The sequence below is a fragment of the Lagenorhynchus albirostris genome, chromosome 4, assembly GCF_949774975.1.
Source record: "Lagenorhynchus albirostris chromosome 4, mLagAlb1.1, whole genome shotgun sequence".
Lineage (NCBI taxonomy): Eukaryota > Metazoa > Chordata > Mammalia > Artiodactyla > Delphinidae > Lagenorhynchus > Lagenorhynchus albirostris.
In genome coordinates, this window is record NC_083098.1 from 20,357,448 (window position 1) to 20,376,599 (window position 19,152).

General features: G+C 38.4%; 1 protein-coding gene across 5 annotated transcripts in view; it reads left to right on the forward strand.

Annotated features, from left to right (window-relative positions):
* Nucleotides 1-19,152, forward strand: part of NFKB1 (nuclear factor kappa B subunit 1) — a 122,437-nt gene that overhangs the window by 24,896 nt on the left and 78,389 nt on the right. For 2 of the 5 annotated variants that reach the window (XM_060147641.1, XM_060147636.1), the window contains exons 3-5: nucleotides 3,331-3,406; nucleotides 7,588-7,628; nucleotides 11,863-11,961. In XM_060147641.1, coding sequence (XP_060003624.1) covers nucleotides 3,331-3,406; nucleotides 7,588-7,628; nucleotides 11,863-11,961 — 216 coding nt within the window. Of the gene's footprint in view, nucleotides 1-2,452; nucleotides 2,733-3,330; nucleotides 3,407-7,587; nucleotides 7,629-11,862; nucleotides 11,962-19,152 lie in introns of those variants that run through there. The other 3 variants (XM_060147639.1, XM_060147640.1, XM_060147638.1) reach the window with 3 other exon arrangements.

Genomic DNA, 19,152 nt, shown 5'->3' on the forward strand with positions numbered 1-19,152 from the left:
GACTCTAGGGTAATTAAATATTAAGTGTATTTAAAATACTGATATTTATTCATTCATGAGCTGTTCATTGGGGCATTACTATGTACCAGAACATTGGCTAAGGAGGGGTACAAAAATGTGACACATTTCAGGCAGCTGCCATTCTAATAGGAGGGACAGAGACATGAATAGTTTCCACATGGTGATAAATGCTGTAGTTGTAGTCTGCACGGTATGGGACAGAAATGTCCAGGAGGATCACTCCGTGCTGCCTGGGAAGAAGAGGAGGGTTAGGCAGACTTTCCAAAAGAAGTCTATGTAAGCTGAGATTTGAAAGATGTAATTTGCTAGGTTAGACAAAGAGAGGGAACACTAGGTGCCAGGACACCCTGGTCCGCATTTTGTAATCATTTCACACTTAAACTTTAGCCACCTAAAACAAGTATTTCCCAAATTTATGCATGCAAAGAATCAGAAACCAAAAGCGAAATATTGGGTTGGCCAAAAAGTTCGTTCGGGTTTTTTGTAACATCTTATGGAAAACCCAAACCAACTTTTTGGCCAACCCAATACTTTTTTTTTTTTTGAGGTACGCGGGCCTCTCACTGTTGTGGCCTCTCCCGTTGTGGAGCACAGGCTCCGGACGCGCAGGCTCAGCGACCATGGCCCAGGGGCCCAGCCGCTCCGCGGCATGTGGGATCCTCCCGGACCGGGACACGAACCCGTGTCCCCTGCATCGGCAGGCGGACTCTCAACCACTGCGCCACCAGGGAAGCCCCAACCCAATACTTTCAAAGGGATTTAGTATTACTTCTTTAAATAAAATAGACTTATATAGCATTCGTTACTCTTGATAATGTTCTGATTGGTTTAGAAAGAATGAGTATGCATTGCTTTTCACATTAAGATACTTCTTTTGAATTTTATTGTACAAATGATGATATAGGATAAATCTAAGACCATTTGCTTTGATTGAAGCATGTAAAACATTTGGCTACTCATATTATAAAAAACCTGTGTTTTACCTTTCGCTTTTAATATGCTATCTCTAACAATTAAAGGCAAACTCTAACCAGCATTAGGGTTGGTCAGCTTAGTTTTAAACCATGCTTTCCTGTCTATATGCAGGAAATCCTAACAGCAAGAGATGGTCCTTTATGCCACACAAGAGTAAAACCTGCTGAAAACATTCATTTCGAAAGCTTTTCTTAAGTGGGCGTTTTTGTGATCATCAGCAACAGAAGTTGGGCATGTTCTGATATTTCCATTTTTGAAGGGAGAGGTCCTTGAAGTTTATTTGTTTGTTTCCTTGTCTCAAGATTAATGGTATATATTTCCTGAAATGTGCATGTCCTCAGTGTTTTAATGTATTCTGGAATTCACTCCCCACCGCTGACCTAATGCACAGTGCAAGCTGCAGCACACAACACAGCTTCCCTCTTCTTGTCTGAAGTGGGGCATGTGTCTCTCCTAAGATCAGAGTTTTGGCCCTCTAACCACTCGTTTTAGCCACCTGCAGGACCATAGGAAATATTTTTTTCTGCTAGGTCATCTTTTCTGCTCTGGGACTGATGAATTCTCTCTGTAAGGTGGGGCCCATTTTTATAATAACATGTTTTTTCATTCCTTTATTTCCTTTTTAGCAAATGGTGAATTGTGTAGATGAACTTCACTCTGAAGCACTGAAGTGGAGTACATTTATTGTTCCTCAATTGAAAATTTGCATACCTCACAACTGGATCTGAAGCCTTCTTTATTTAAACACTGCATTTCTTAGTCTTGATTTAACTAGGCATACAGATTCTTAGGTACCCAAGAATGTCCAATAATATGCTAGTAAAGAAAAGAAGTAAAATATTTGTGTTTTTTAAAAAAATGTCAGCTCCAGCATATTTACTAACTAGCGTATCATAAAACAATGAAACATGTTTGGTTTCTGTGCTGTCCACAGATGACTTACTTAGGTTGAAATAAATGCCAAACTCAGAAATATGAATTTTAAATCCTGAGTGAACTAAGTGGGAAGAAAGTGTTTCTCTTGGGATAAGTAATTATTAGTAACTTATTGTTAGATTATAATTCAATCAAAATATATTGTTTGCCCACTGTATTAGTTTTCTGGTGCTACTGTAACAAATTACCACAAGTTCAGTAGCTTAAAAAATACAAATTTAGGGCTTCCCTGGTGGCGCAGTGGTTGAGAGTCCTCCTGCCAATGCAGGGGACGTGGGTTCGTGCCCCGGTCCGGGAAGATCCCACATGCCGCGGAGCCGCTGGGCCCGTGAGCCATGGCCGCTGAGCCTGCGCGTCCGGAGCCTGTGCTCCGCAACGGGAGAGGCCACAGCAGTGAGAGGTCCGCGTACCGCAAAAAAAAAGAAAATTATTCTCTTACAGTCTGGAGGTCAGAAGTCTATAATCAAGGTGTTGGCAGGGCTGCATTCCTTCCGAAAGCTTTCCTTACCTTTTTGAACTTCTAGAGGCTGTTTGCATTTCTTGGCTTGCGACCCCTTCCATCATTCCACCTTCCTGCTTCCATTGTTGCATCTCCTACAGTTCACTTTGATCTCCTGCATCCCTCCTATAGGGCCTACCTGGATAATTCAGGATAATCTCCCCATCTGTATATTCTTACCCTAATAACATGTACGAAATCCCTTTTGCTATATGAGATAGCATTCACAGGTTCTGGGGATTGGGATGTGGATGTCCGTGGAGGAGCCATTATTCAGCCTGCCACACCCACTAAATTCCAGGTATTTTGTGTTGTGCTAGGTAAATAAAGGTGGAAAAAAAAAGTGAGGGAGCTCAGTGCTCAGTTATTTGCTCTTTGGACTAAGTTGTATTTTCAGTTTTTCTGTAAGTTGTTCTAGGGCTGCTACCTAATTCTTTCAGGCCTTGAAGTTGGATGGCTAGAGGAGGAGTTTATTTATCATCATAAAAGAAATACAGATTTCTAGGATTATCTTCTCATGCTTATATTTCTAAGAGAGTATAAGCTTTAAATCATAAATTCAACAAATATTTAAGCATCCACTCTGATAAATGTACACTGAGTCCTGCAGATATACCAGTAAGCAAGCTACACCATGTCCTTACCTCTGTGGACTTTACAGCTAGGTCATTCTCCTGAAATCCCTTTGTCACATAGCCCCCTGTAAAGTTCCGTACATATGAGAACTTAGCTAGGTCTCCTGAGTGTATTTTTTAGATTCTGATTTGAAGTGTTTTCGGGTTTTTGGTTTTGGCTTTAGTTTTTGTTCCTGTAGTTAAGTTTTAGGTGTTTCAAGTTCGAATTTTTAATACAATGTTGGAAAAATAATGACTGAAATATCTAAATTTTCCTTTTTATAGATGTTTCATTTGGATCCTTTGAATCATACAATATTTAATCCAGAATTATTTCCACCAGAGATGCCACTGCCAACAGGTAAGAAAATTCCTCATCTCTGTTGCCCTGTCATTTTGCTTTTGCTTTCTTTAAATTCAGGATTTTCTGTACATTCTTTTAGAAAGTCAGTGAGGTACCTGGAAAGGAAATGGTGATTTATGTTTTAAAAACCAATCTTTTGGGACTTCCCTGGTGGCGCAGTGGTTAAGAATCTGCCTGCCAGTGCAGGGGACACGGGTTTGAGCCCTGGTCCGGGACGATCCCACATGCCGCGGAGCAACTAGGCCTGTGCGCCACAACTACTGAGCCTGTGTTCTGGAGCCCGTGAGCCACAACTACTGAGCCAGTGAGCCACAGCTACTGAAGCCCACGCGCCTAGAGCCTGTGCTCCACAACAAGAGAAGCCACCGAAATGAGAAGCCCTTGCACCGCAACAAAGAGCAGCCCTCACTCGCTGCAACTAGAGAAGGCCCGCATGTAGCAACGAAGACCCAATGCAGCCAAAAATAAAAATAATATTAAAAAAAAATAAATTTATAAAAAAAAAAAATCTTTCAGTATACTTTTTTGGACTGTGTTTGCACAAACATGTTTGACCCCAGTTACCCATTGTATAACTGACAGTTGTTGCTGATATCTGCTAGCACAGCTCAAAAGGAATTTCTTTACTCCATGTAGGATTTTTCCTTTCACCCAATCTTGTTATCTCTGGTGTCTTTATAACTCCTGTTTCCTTTGTCCCAGGCAAACATGAGGCAGTCTCAACTCCTCAGATCTATTCCAAAAACACTTTTGAGTACCTATTGTGTGCCAGCCAGTATACCAGACACTGGGAACATAAACTGTAAAAAAATAATAAAAGTCATCTCAGTAGAAAAATCATCTTTTTAAAAAGCTTTTTGCTTTATGTTCTGACCAGTTGGATAAACTCATGAGGATCATCCTTCCTCCTAACATGACTCTATTAATTATCCCCATCAACAAATTGTTTAATCTCATATGGCCGATTAAAGAAAGTCAACTCAGTCTCTGTTTTTATTTATTGATTCTTACGTAAGCTTGTTGTGATAGCTCTTTTTATGTGCTCCTCACTTCACCGGGGGACTCGCCAGATGTTCACAAGCTATGTGAGTCAGTTTTGGAAGTTGTATGTAACAGAGAGTTGTGCGATCACTGAAGTGGGCATCAGCTATTCTATTTACCATGGATTTGCTTGTCCTCAATGGGAGACTTTATCCAATTTGTATCATCGTCATTTAAAATTAGTGGTGTTACTCTGGCACTTTTCATTTTTTAGATCAGATGTTTTTCTGCATTTTTATATCTATTATTTCTAGAAGTTCATGGGAAGGGAAAAAAGTAAATCTGCTGTACCTTCACCTTCATTAGCTTCACGAAGTGTGCTGCTGAGCCCTTTCTCTCTTTACCCCACAAAACATATTTTGTAGGCTACTGTACCTGAGATCTCCTCAAGTGCTGTCCAGTATAAGCTCTAGGTCAGCTTCCTGTGAACAAGTAAATGTCTTGGTAGCTTCTGTGTTTCCTGTGAACTTCTTATTCTGAGGATCAAAGTCTTTTTCTTGGTACTGATACTTTATTGAAAACATGAAAGGTTCTGACCTCAGGAAGCATATTCCATTTAATGCCTTGTAGATGCCAAACAATATCCTGATGCAGATGCTTTCTTAGTGTTTTTATTTCATCAAGTTTATGGCGATAGAAATAAGATGATCAAAAGAACTATCTCAGTAAATATTCTGTAGTCAGAGCTTCATGTTGTAGGAATTATTTAGCCCATAACATTAGAAAAACTTTTATAATTATACCTCAAAATCATATTTTCCAGTTACTACCTCATCATTTTTATTGTCACATACTTTCCCTCTGCATTGCAGTGGCATAGTTCAGTTTTTATAAACCAAGATGTATGGATGTTTTATTCACATTTTAGAGGGATAGAGAGGTAATATAAACCAGTATTAATTTGTAATTTTCATGTAGACTGTTTTATATTTCTTGAAATCTAAAACCATTAGTAGTTTTGCTACTTGTGGAAAACTATCGGATATGGCACGACTGCTAGGTCTATAACATTATGCTGTAGGATGTCAGTTCATGGCATAGAAATGCGGCCAAGGAAAATTGGCATTAAAACAAATATATGCACATCAAATCTAATTTTCTAGTTGATTTAATGTTTGAGTGTGTTCCCTGAAAGAGAAAAAATGGCCCCATTTCACTAATAAAATTCCCAAACCTTAAAATTTCACATATTTAAAGGAAATTAAATCATACAGCAAAAATAATAGCAAAACTTCAAGTATTTTTAGAAGAGTTAATAAGAAATGAGAGACTTGAAGTTTGGTGTAAATGTGTTCCAACTCCTCTATATCTTCCATGGCATCCAAATGTTGCCTTCTTTTTTTTAACTGAAGTATTGTTGATTTACAGTGTTGTGTTAATTTCTGCTGTACAGCAAAGTGATTCAGTTACGCATATGTATACTTTTTTTATATTCTTTTCCATTATGGTTTATCACAGGATATTGAATATAGTTCCCTGTGCTATTCATATACAGTAGGACCTTGCTGTCAAATGTTGCTTTCTTAAAGACTTCTCTTCTTCATAAGTTCATTTAGCTTTCTAGAGAGAATGTTAATGAATAGATTTATTATATTGTTGTACAGGCTTTATATTAGCAGTGTGAAAATATTTCCTTTTCTAATCAGTTTTATCTCCTTATCAGAAATTAAATTCTAGCCATTTTTTGGAATTTTAAAATTCTAACAGTTTCTTTTCTAAAAGTAGTTAAATACATCCAGGAATTAATTTCATACAGACAAGAGAAGATAAGTTACCTAAATTATACTACATTGGTCAGTCCCTACCCTTTTTTCTTGTGTATGTTTCAGTTCAAATTCAGTCATTTTTCAACTGACTTCCTTGTAAATTTCTTGAATAATAACAGGAAATAATTATACCTTAGTTTCCTACAGTTTTCTAGCCTTATCCTGACTGATCATAATACTGAAAAGGTAAAAATAAATCCTCTCTCAAGTTAAAGTTTATTTTTAATTTCAACCTGAAAGTTTAGCTTTCTTAATAAATATACTTATCTAAAATAAGTCTTGAACTTCTGTCCTAGAGACAGTGAAGGTTGAAATGGACACCAAAGCATTCTAGAATTTTTTTAGTACCATTTTAATTTACATTCAAACAAGTGAGAAACACCATGAGCCTTTATGTATTGCAGAGCTATGGATTATTTTACTGTTGACATAAAAACCAGCTGGGAAGCTTAGGCACTTTCTCATATTGAACAAATTTGAATTTATACTGTCAGAGCTTCTGATTTTCCTTTGAGTTTCCAAACTCAGGTATAGCAGGCTATGGATTAAGCTTATAGTATTCTTTGTTTTTATAACAATTAATTGGTATGCACCTATCTAAATTATTTTCAGAATTTTATAAAATGCTTGTTTTAGAACAGAGTTTATATGAGAGCACAGTATTCAAAAGTTGTATACAAACATCAAAAGCTGTGAGTTAATAAGAATCTACCATGTCTGAGAGACCAAATTAAATTTGGGAGGGAGGAGGAACAAGCTAGCCAGTTAAGGAATGAGGGCAGTACTTATGGATTCTGAGTATTGGAAAGGAACCAAAAACTTAGTGTAAGGAAAAGCGGATAGCCTGAGATCGTTATCTGTGTGTTTCACGTGTAGGCACTAGCTCAGTCTCTTGTAATTTCACATTAAGCACATTCTCTTTGAAGAATGGAAATCAGTGTCTAATGATATGACGGCAAAAGAAAATTTCATAGTGCCCAGGAAGTGGTTGCTGCTTTTAACTGGTATTTGTGTCATTTAAAAAATGCTTTGTTAGTGGACATGATTGTGAAGGCTGTTGACGCCTTAATCCTTGCCAGACATCATGCCTTTTGTCGGGTTGTGCAATGCGCCATCACCATTCAACAAGACGTTTATATGGTGTGGTTCTCTCTGACGGTGTAAAACTGTTGTTAAAATAAGGATAAATTTAATATTCAAACAAGGAAGATATATCCTTGTGGAATTTTAGCTAAAACATTTATTTGAAGCCTATATTTAAAAACATAATTTCAGTTTTTTTACTTCTTTTATATGTATATATTTTTCTTTTTACCAAATTTGAGAAGCCTCACAGTTTCTTTTGGTTTCTGTTTGTTGTTTTGTTTTTAGCAGATGGCCCATACCTTCAAATATTAGAGCAACCTAAACAGGTAAGAAGATGAAAGGGGTGGGACTTTCTCTTTAATTGTTAGATCCATAAGTCTAATATTAATATCTCAAGCACCAAATAAAATAATAAATGAATTTTACAAAGGAAGTACCTTATCTAGAAGATCAACAACCTGACAAATTATATGACAACTTTATTCATCCACTTTACATTTCTCTTAGTCATTCTTCACACTCTCCTGAGCCTCAGTATGTAGTTCTGTAAAACTTAATTAGAGATCCTTGATATCCCACGATCTCTACTAACTTTGCTTACCAGCCACTCCTAGGAGAGGCATAGGTTATCTCCACTCATTTTCATTTATAAGGGAATACACATGCATGCAGTTCATGTACGCTGAGTTACGTCCATCAACATGTCCCTGCACATGCAGTACTTCTTAGCCTTCCTCCTTCCTTTGGAGCTCCAGCCTTCTCCGTTCTGTCTTTGAAACATGTAACCTAAGATACTAAAGGTACCAGTAGGGTGTAGAGAAAGTATTAGAATGGACGGTTGAGTTCTCTCTGGTGTTAGCTTTGGACTCAGTCTCTTTGTAGTCAGGAGAGGAGCATTTTATTTTATCAGGCTCTTCTTCTTACTACTAGATTCTATAGAGGATACCTGGCTTGAAGTGGCCTCCTCACCATGCCCCCATGGGTGAATAGTTATTAGAAATTGTATGGGACCAGTGCTATCAAAGAGGAGGGAAGAGGATCTCTAATATTTGCCTATAGGAGATTTCAGTCATTGAGGGATGGAAATAATGGTATAGTCTTCTGCAAAATGAGGACAAAGTCGGTAAATCTCCAAATGGATGTGCTTATTAGCACATCTTTGTGAGACTGAGGATGAGTGTACCTGCTCTCTTGAGTTATATCATCCAATACCTTTCCTAAATGTTTTTAGTAGCTCAGGCAAGTAAGTGTAACACTTAACAAATGCTAACTGGGTCGAGAACTTAAATAAAGCATGGTTGTGGTTACTCTAATCGTGGCCTTATATATGTATTTGGATTTTGGTCAAGATGTAAAGGATGTAAATATCTTAACTATGACCGAATAGACTATCCTTACGAGGTTGAACTTGGGTTAACGTTTTTGGTGTGGGGACAGGAATGCCACGTGAGACTTGAGGCCGTTGTTTTAGTCGCTTGCAGGTGGCACACCCTGACCCCACAGGCTGCTGACATGACTTTGTTTTACCTCCGTGTCCAATTCCATAGTGGTGAGTTCCCACAGGAGGCCACTGACTCTCTCAAAGACCCTCCCAGTGGAAGGTTATCCCTTAACATTCTAGGCAGTAGTCTGGCCTCCTGGAAAATTTTCTGAGTCTGTGAAACTGAGAAATCAACTAAACTTTATTTGCATACTAGGTAAAATGTGTTTTTCAAATATCCATTTTCATAAGCATAGCACTACAATAAGAATTTTTAAATGCAGTTTCTTACTATGGGTCCAGTAGTCACAAGGAAAAATTGATACTTATGATTTATTTGAAGGGTGGGTTACATAAGTCCAAAATTCAAAATTTAATTCGCTATTTGTGGATGTGTAAAAGCTTATCTGAGTATATCAGTGTGTTTGCTTACCAAACTGATAATATTTTGATGTCTGACTCCAGTGAAAGTAAGAAGATTGTATTTAAGTCAGACTTTCTGACCGGATGGTTATAGCCTTGCCTTTGAGGTTGATGACTCATTTTAAGCAAATGGAGTTACTGAGATGAATGGCTGTGGATTGGCAAACCTTTAATCTCAAAAATTTAGAATCTGAAATGCATCCAGACTATGCATTTGAAGACATCCTAGCTTCCTTAAAAAAAAAACAAAAAAAAAAAACAGTAATAAATTTCTATCCTCAAGTTAGAAATTCCTTTGCATGGAAGTTTAATACTCTTATCCAACCATGAATAATGTCTATTGTTTTTTAAATGATAAGCAAGCTATTAAGACATGTCTCTTTACTCATATTCTATTTGAAACCACTTCCAGTAAGATATAAAAGTATATGTATAGGTACTTATTTTTCCAATTGTCCTGAAGGAATTTTGTGATTAAAGATAATGAATTAATTTATTAAGTTTAAAAAATAAAATCTAGAAAAATGTTCTTTTGTCTTTGGGGTCTCTGCCACAGTTTTCCCCAGCTCTGACAGAGATGAGTCACAGCATAGACTACTAATTTTTAGCGTATCCAGTTCTGTTGCATATTATTAAGTGCTAATTATCTAATATTATTTAAAAACTGAACTTGTATTTAAATTGATTTAACAGTCAGGTAAATCCCTATTTTATGGCTAGTCAATTCTGGAGGCTGTTACACACGCTGTTGCTTTTTCATGCTTCTAGAAATTTCACTTAATTATTAAAAATAAGTCAACTTGGGCTTCCCTGGTGGCGCAGTGGTTGAGAGTCCGCCTGCCGATGCAGGGGACACGGGTTCGTGCCCCGGTCTGGGAGGATCCCACATGCCGCGGAACGGCCCGTGAGCCATGGCCGCTGAGCCTGCGCGTCTGGAGCCTGTGCTCCGCAACGGGAGAGGCCACAACAGTAAGAGGCCCGCGTACCGGAAAAAAAAAAAAAAAGTCAACAGCCTTTGTCTATAAAAGGTATAGGTCTGAATTTGTAACTTTTTTTTTAGTTTGAATTTTGTGAGAAGCAAAACAGAGGATAATTGCCTCCAAATGACTAACCTCAAAAAGCTTCCCAGGTGTTTAGGTTTGGGATCTCCCGAGGAGCCATTTGCAAGAGTTGTTTTAGGTGCCACTTTGATGAGTTGATCATACACACCAGACCCATGTGTGACTTGAAGCAGTTTCCCCGACTAAGGAATTTACTTCAGGCCTTATTTGTCCCATTAAATATGCTTTAGACTGATCCTCTTTGGAAATTAGAAAATTCTCACAGAATTTAGAAACAATTTCAGGTGCTTTCATTAGTTCAGGGTACCAGGACCTCTCAGACTGCTTTTCAAGACCCTGTGAGGCATAGTGAAATGCAGTGCAATCTAAGGAGGGCAGAAATTTTACATTGGTCTGTGAGCTCGAAGCTGTCAAAACCTTCGTGTTTGCTGGGCTCCACTGTCCAGTGTGCAAGGGAGAAAGCCCTCACCACCAAGTAGTGGGTGTTCGAAGCTTCTGATGCCTAGGGATCCAGTAGTGTTTATATGAAGTCAACCCCACAATAACATAAATGAAAGGTGAGGATGTTCCTTAAAGTGCATTAACATATTCTTTTCACTGAAGGGTGAATTTGAAAATAGGAAAACCATCTGGTCAAGTGACTGTATAATTAAAACTACTAACACTACCACAAATTGTTTGACATCGTTATAAAGTTGAGTCTTTCAGGGAAAATGTTGAAAGCTCCCTTAATATGATGATGAGAGCCATTCTCATAAGTGCTCTTGTTTTATTCTTCGTATACAAATATGCACAGTTATAATTGTTAGCTTTGCAAGTCATAAAATGTTAGAACTGGAATAGATCTTGAGTATGGTCTAGTCTAACCTTATTTGTATAGATAAAAAAACATAGAACTTAGGTGTTTATCAGCCCACATAGTAAAGGCTTCTAGCTAATTCTTAATCGATTTACTATGTCTATAAAGTTCTTGAGTTAATATATAAAGGGACTATCTAGTTTTGGATTTATTCATGTCAGTTAACATGTCCAGCTGGAGCTGATAATAGCGATAATCTTAAAACTCTTCTCTTCTGAGCTGTTGAGAGTTGCTGACCAGATGTGAGGTCTAGCGTAGGGTGTGTTCTACAACGCTGATGCGATATATTTAACAAGACATTTCTGTATGCCCTCCTGGACCAGCTGTCATCGGAGTCGATAAAGGAATTCCTTCAAGAGTCAGAGAAGCTTAACTTTGAGTCATATGGCCCATTTCAGAGCTTGGCAGCAGCAATTCGAGATGAGGAAGCTGATGCAAACAAGCTGTAGCACGTCGAGTCTAAGGCTTAAACTCTGCAGCAGGTTACTGTCCACATAGCACAGCAGGAGAGGTTCCGCAGGGCCAGGGACCTGGCTTTTAAGCCACAGCTCGGTGCACAAGTATCAATTACCATCAATGTTTGTAATAAGGTTATGGGAAAAGTGGTTCTCATCTACATCTTTCACAGTTTATGTTTTTCCTTTAATACACCAAGCATTTGAAATTTGTATAACTTTGTCCCTATAATTTTTCGTAAGTATTTCTCAAACTTGTTCACCTTGTGTTTACCTTTGCAGAGAGGATTTCGTTTCCGTTATGTGTGTGAAGGCCCCTCCCATGGCGGACTCCCTGGTGCATCTAGTGAAAAGAACAAGAAGTCCTATCCTCAGGTCAAAGTAAGTTCGTGGTATCTTTCCATGTGAATTCTGGAAGATTTGATGTCCTAGGAGCAAAAGAAAGGAACCATTTAAATATAACTACCATTTGCCTCTGTGCCTAAGCTGAAGTGTTCACGTGATTATTATAATATTTAAATAGAAATGTCTCTTAGCAATAGAGGTGACAGATTTTAAAACTCTGTTAATATTTCCATTTAGTCTCAACAAATTGTCTCAACATTAACTAACAGAACTTTTATTATTTCTTGATAATCTTAAAGGGTTTTTTAGTTGTATACTTCCTAAAACTGTAATAAGTCTTTGAGAGAGTGCTTGATTTCAGCTCTTTGGAGTTTTAGTGAAAAACAAACCTGAGTTGAAAAACAAAACTTCAGTGCCTGAATTCAGATCCAGACTCTGTGCCTTTGCCTGAGTTATCCAACACTACTAAACCTCAGTACCTGAATGTGCAAAATGCAGACATGTTAATGGTCTCTACTTCATAAAGTCTCTAGAGATTGAACGAGAAAATGTATCTAAGTGGTCCACAGAGAGCCTGGCAATACCATAGGGCCTCTGCTTGAGCAACTGCGCGTCCACATGTGGTGGTGCTTGGAATGTAGTACTTCATGACATGCTGTGGTGGGCTTGGCCGAGCCTTTTCTATACCTTCAGGTTCTTTTTCTCTCTTTTTATTTAATTGGGAATATCTTCCGCTGAGGTAATTTGAGTTTTTTATTTTCATAATGTGATGTCTTGTTTCATAGACTGATTGCTATCAGTTTTGCACATAAACCCGTCCATAATTGCAATTTCATAATTTATAAACATTTTCATTTGTTCAGTGATTCAAGGCTTTGGCAAAGGTTATCAACTCAGTTTCCACTAAGGTGTGAGTGCCTCTTAGGATATAACATTCTTTTGGCCTCAGTCTTCTTATTGGTTTGGTGTTGTGAGTAGGTGAAGGGCAGCAAGACAGACCTCCAGTAAAATCGTGATGTCAAGGAAATTTGTCTTTGGTTTTCAGCCTTGCATTTTATACCCTCCCTCTCCTCATATCCCACTTCTAGGTCCAGCCCTTTCTATTTTCTTATCCCGGATCTAAAACAAAATCCTGTGATTCTTTACCTCTTGAGAATATTATGTAGTATTGGTCCTACCAATTGTATTAGCATTTTAAGTCTCCTGTCCGAGCTCTCCTGTGGAATGAAAGATGTTTTTCCTGTTAAGGGTCATTAGGCAGGGTAACTATGATGTGTTTAGCCACAGTCTTATGGTCTCAAGTCCTTTAGAATCTGAATGAGGAAAGGGGCTCAGCAATAAAACAAGGGAATTAGTATTTATTAAGCACCAAAGATTTGCGAAGTGCTTTACGTACATTATGTCCTCTATCCTCAAACAGCCCTGTTAGGTAGAAAGTGTAAAGCCTGTGAGGAAACTGAGGTTCTTAGAGAGGAGCCTTGCTGTCCTCAAAGGACCCATGGCTCATCATCCTACAGCAGGCTCTTGCTTATTGAACTCTTATATGGAACGTGTGCATTTGGGGTGCTGGGGGCCGGGAGCCAGGGGACAGGACACAGGAGGACAATGGTGAGATAAGGCGCAGAGAATTACAACTCTGGACAACATGGGAGAGGAGCTCAGGGGTAAAGGGTACTCAGATACTAGGGAGTCAGATCCAGCACTTATCTTTTTAACACCTGTGTCTGTGTGTCCTGTATATAAATATTGTATGTGTCTATACATGTGTACTTGTAATAAGGATAGTTGAAAGATACATGTTATCTGCATTGACACTGATTATAATTACTGAAGAATTAGCATTAAGAGAAAAACTGGGAGTTTTTTTCTAGACTGTCTCTGTACAAAAAAATATAAATTACAGTATTTTCAAGAACTGCTTACTCCTATTGCTCCAGTCTTCTGTGGCTAAGTGACAGTTCTTGATACTAAAAACTACATGACATTAGCTTTGTTATAAATTTGTTACCGAATAAAAAAACTATATATCCATTTATGCTCAGTCTTCATACATCCTTCTCATGTAGTGGTTGTTGCCTCACATTTACAAAATAGAAATAAAACAACCTAATGGACATTAGATGTTCTTCTCAACTCATAGTTTCTGTATCAAGGCGTTTAATACTTAGTGGGAAATCTAGATACATAAACAACTAATAATAAAGGAAGTCAAAATGTAAATGTGTAAGATTAGTTGTTATTGAACTTCAGCTACAGCTTCACTGTTTCACCGAATTATATTTTTATTCACTAATTCAACATGTATTTATTAAGCATTTAATCCAGTTGTAAGAAAATGAAGAATAGTTTAGAGAGTCTATTACAAACTGTCATTGTTCTCTTAGCCTGTCATCATTCACTCAGAGTTTAAATGACTCTGCTCTTTGTAATGGTTAAAGGAAGTAATTTTATTTATCTTTGAAGCTCTTAATCAGAAGGATGGGGAGGAGGGAAAGAGTCAATCATGAGGCAATTTTCCCAGAGCTCTTCCAATATCACTTTTTTTTTTTTTTTTTGCGGTACGCGGGCCTCTCACTGTTGTGGCCTCTCCCGTTGTGGAGCACAGGCACCGGACGCGCAGGCTCAGCGGCCATGGCCCATGGGCCCAGCCGCTCCGCGGCATGTGGGATCTTCCCGGACCAGGGCACGAACCCGTGTTCCCTGCATCGGCAGGTGGACTCTCAACCACTGCGCCACCAGGGAAGCCCCCAATATCACTTTTAATATATAGTGTTTTTCACAGAGGATAGTTGAGGGTGACCTTTTGGTTTACAAATGGATTTTTAAATCTCTCTTGCCTGTAAAATTTAGGCAGAGGAAGGAATTGCTCTCAGTGTGTATCTTTACCAGGAGGATCTTCACAACTGTACATGTATCTGGCAGTAGTTCAGTAAGCACGCACTACTTGTGAGGCTGCAAGACAAGCGGTGAGATAGATACAACTAGCCAGGGATTTGGGTGAGAAAACTTTATACTTTGGAGGGTTTTCCTGTTCATTGTAGGATACTTAGCAGCATCCCTAACTTATACCCACTAGATGCAGTAGCATCCTTACAGTTGTGACAACCAAAATGTGTCTCCAGACATTCCCATGTGTCCTGGCGGGGCAAAAGTGCCTGCCCGAGAACCACTGCTCTAGGTGCAGTGTCTAATCAACCTTAACCTTTCTCCTTTGCATACTTTTCTGCTATATAAAGCTATAGTGCATAGGTTATATAGAATTGCCTGAGTATATTATTTTGCAAACGTGTGTACTTTTCCTGATTATTAGATACTTATTTTCGAGTTGATGATCATGGCGACTCTATAATTTCTTATAGAATCTCTGAGTTAGTGTGCCTGGATATTAAGGAGAAAGATAGAAAAGAGAAGAAAAAACATATCCTAAACATTCCATATTCTATGATAACTGCATACCTAAAAGTTAACATAGGAGTTCTGTTGGTTCTCCGTTATAAACTGTTACAGAAGAGAAAGTGAAAGTGGAGATGGATTCAGTCAAGGCTGTAAACCTGCATAGCCACTGGGTGTGAGCAACAGAGGCATCTATGGAGTGGTCCTCGTTCCCCCTTACAGTAGAGGGAGGTGTAATAGCCAGTGCCCCACGCTCTCACCGAATTCCATTTCCACAGGAACTTCAGAGGGAGAGCATTTACATTTACTGGAAGGAAATGATATTTCTGAAATTTACGTATGCTCCATATTTATTAAAGGACATTTGTTCAGACTTAAGAGTAAAATGTTCCAGGCTCTGTCTTTTCCTCACCTACAGCCTCTTACCCTCCTCTCCCTCCTCCGGCCTCACTCATTCTCTTCTCATCCTGCCTCTGGGAGAGCGCACCACGCGCCCCGGAGCGGCCCCTGGAAGGCTAGTGGTTCAGCATGCGCTTGGTCACACACAGGCAGCAGCAAAGTGTTGAGAGCCAGCCCCAAAGCTGTAGGGGCTGGCTGTGGTTTGGGGGCTGCAGACCTCTAGCTGGGCTTTATAGAGCTTGTAAACATAGAACCCTGCTTGGGTTTCTCTCATGCTGATTGTCCAAATGTGATACCTCAAGTTTAAATCATTTTAAAACCAACTCTAAGAGCCTACCCCAGTTCTCCTTTTGCTACTGGAGTTTTGTCCTATGCTTAATACCCTATTTCTGATAAGCTGGATGTATGCTAGGCTTAGACACACTCTTACAATATTGAGATTATTTCTAGAATTAGGACTGTTGAACCATCTGGTGTTCTGCATGTTTCTTTCATGTCAAAGAATCCATTAGCTTTCACGGGTCTTGCCGTGGAAGTCTTCACATTCTTTTTAAAAAATTGTTTTAATTATAAAATATTTCATGTGTACGGGACATTTAAAAATTGATGTAAAGAACACCATATACCACCACCTGATTTAACAGGTACAGTCATCCCTCAGTATCCTGGGGGATTGTTTCTGAGATCCCCGCAGATACCAGAATTCATGGATGCTCAAGTCCCTTGTATAAAATGGGGCAGTCTTTGCATATAACCTTTGCACAACCCTTCTGTATACTTTAACTCATCTCCAGATTACTTTTAACACCTAGTACAATGTAAGTGCCATATAAATAGTTGCCGGTGCGCAGCAAATTTAAGTTTTACTTTCTGGAACTTTCTGGAATTGAAAAAATATATTTTCCATCTGTGGTTGGTTGAACCACTGATGTGGAACCTGAGGATACAGAGGGCCAACTGTATCAGCATTTTACCATATTTGCTTCTGATCTCTTTCTAAAATAAAAGATACAACTAAAGCCCCACCCATTGTTCACTTTTTTCTTCTTCTTCATAGGTAAACCACTGCTCTGAATTTTCAATCTGTGATATATTTAATATTTTTACTATACAAGTATGATTCCATGAATACCGGCATTTTCAAGAACATTAATTTTTACTGGTTTCAACTCAAATTTTCTATTATACATGATGGCTTTTTTTCAGGGCAAATAAGAGTTAAAATTGGGCTAAAACACTTGAAGATTAGTGTTCACTTTGATTCTATTGATTCCTTTTTATCATGTAGATAAAATTTCTTCATTCCTAATGTAGAGTTTATTCTGACTCCTACAGGAAAAAATAATAATATTCAAAAATCTAGGGAAGGTAAATATGCAGCCTAATTCTTACATCTTGCCCTTTTTAAAGAAAAGCTTTCCTGTTGTTCAGCATTTAATAATCTATTATACTGTCCTACAAAGTTTCCCTTTAAGGTTTCCTCAGTTCTAATTTCATCGTGGATCTCCTAATGGGAGAGGCTGGCAGAAAAGCACAAGTACCTTCCTCGAGGCGAAGCTTGTCCCTGCCTGTTTTTGACTCAGTAAGGAGTGCCAGGGAAGGCTCATTTCCCTCTTTCCCGAAAGTTAATCATGAGATTTTTGTATTAGTCAAACTACCTTCCTCTTCACAGAGGTGGAAGGGTGCCCAAGAGGAACAGCCCTATGCGGCTTCAGAAACCCTCACCGATTCTCTTCCAGAGTGGCCAGAAAGCACGCATCCTCAGCTGCTGTGACATCCTCCCGCGTGGCCCACTCCGTGCCAACCAGAAAGCTGTCAGTGACCTTGACTCTAAAATACAAATAGCTGACCAGTTGGTATTCTTATTTTCTCTTTAGTTATAAATACCAAATGCAATGGACTACAACTTGAAACACAGCTGATGTAGTGTAACTATTTTTAATTAGATGTTTTCTGAAAGCTGATTCTCACATATGTTTTCTTTCCTTAGTGTTTTATATTGAACAGAAGGTATGTGTTGAAATGTTTGGGTCAACAACAGCTTTTTTATTGTCCCCACCCCCCACAATTGGGTTGCTTTTTTCCTTTCTTAAGTCTCCACTCTTGGTGCCTTCTCACTTAAAAATCCTAAATGTTAAGTTTCTGTCAAGGTCAAATAAAGACTGGCTGATCTGCTGTGGCATTTAGGGATATCACATATCCTTGTGTAATCTCCCTTTCCTTTGTATGGACTTGTCTGGTTTGGGAGGTTTGCCATTTTAAGGATCTAGTTATAATACTAGTTTTGGGTAATTTAATCTGATTCAGTTAACTAAAAGCAGGGAAGAAGATCACCAATAATCAATTAGGCGTGCACATGAAACCTACTTCATAGCATTTTAAGAAATTTTTATCAATACCCCTAAGCTGTTCACAATTTGCATATGTTAAAAAGGGAAAATAACCACATCCCCTAAATCCAGAGCTCTGCGCTATGTTGAAGAGAAGGGCTTTGTAACCTGGATCCCTTTTACCGGTTTCAGAGGGATTTTGGACTTCTAAATCTATATGCAGAATTTTATGTGTATACATATTTCTGGGGGGATAAGTATAACTTTTTATCGGATTTTCAAAGGGAAGGACTCAAACATGGTTAAGAACCAGTGCTGCAGGGTACCTGTCACTTTAGCTTTCTAACAGCAGCTGATTTTAAAAACTGCTAATAAAAAGCAGCTAATAAAAAATGATATATAAAATGCCTTAAAATTTTTGTAATTTTTAATTTTATATTTCCATTTTTCCATTTTTTTTAAGTCCATTTTCAGTGAGTTGAAATAATTAAGGTTGCTCAACACAAGGCCCAGGAAAACCTCCCTTCACTTTGGGTTTAGGGTGGAAAGGTGGGGAGACTTAGTATCAAAAAGGCAAGTAGGCTTCACTGCATTTTCTTCCTTGCTCTTCCATAGGGATGCTGATTAAATATGAAGTTAACCATTAGTAGTTGAAGCCAAAAGAGAGAAAATTTATTTAACATATATTCATTGGGTACTATGTGTCAGGTCCTGCTCTTGGCAAGCAGACAAAACTCCTTTCCTTGTGTAACTGCAATCTAGACTTCTAGATATTTTTCTTTCATGTAGTTCAGAAGTTTTTCATTTGGCCCCTAGAACCAAATATTACCTTACAGAATGTTTTTAAAAACAGCCCTCTAAATTTACTATATGTATTCCTAGTCTGCATTATGAACTAGAGAAAGCTACTCATGAGAGGAGACTTCTAGCACGGATCATAGCTGTGAAATGTAACCCTCAGAAATTATTAGGAGAACCATAGGCTTCTTGAATTTACAGATTGTCTGAATTTTAAGCTTCATTTTTGTCCATCCTGGCTTGGCGACCTTCCTCTCTTGGCTAGTCCCATTTTTCTTCCATCTGTTTTTCCTTAAATACATGATTG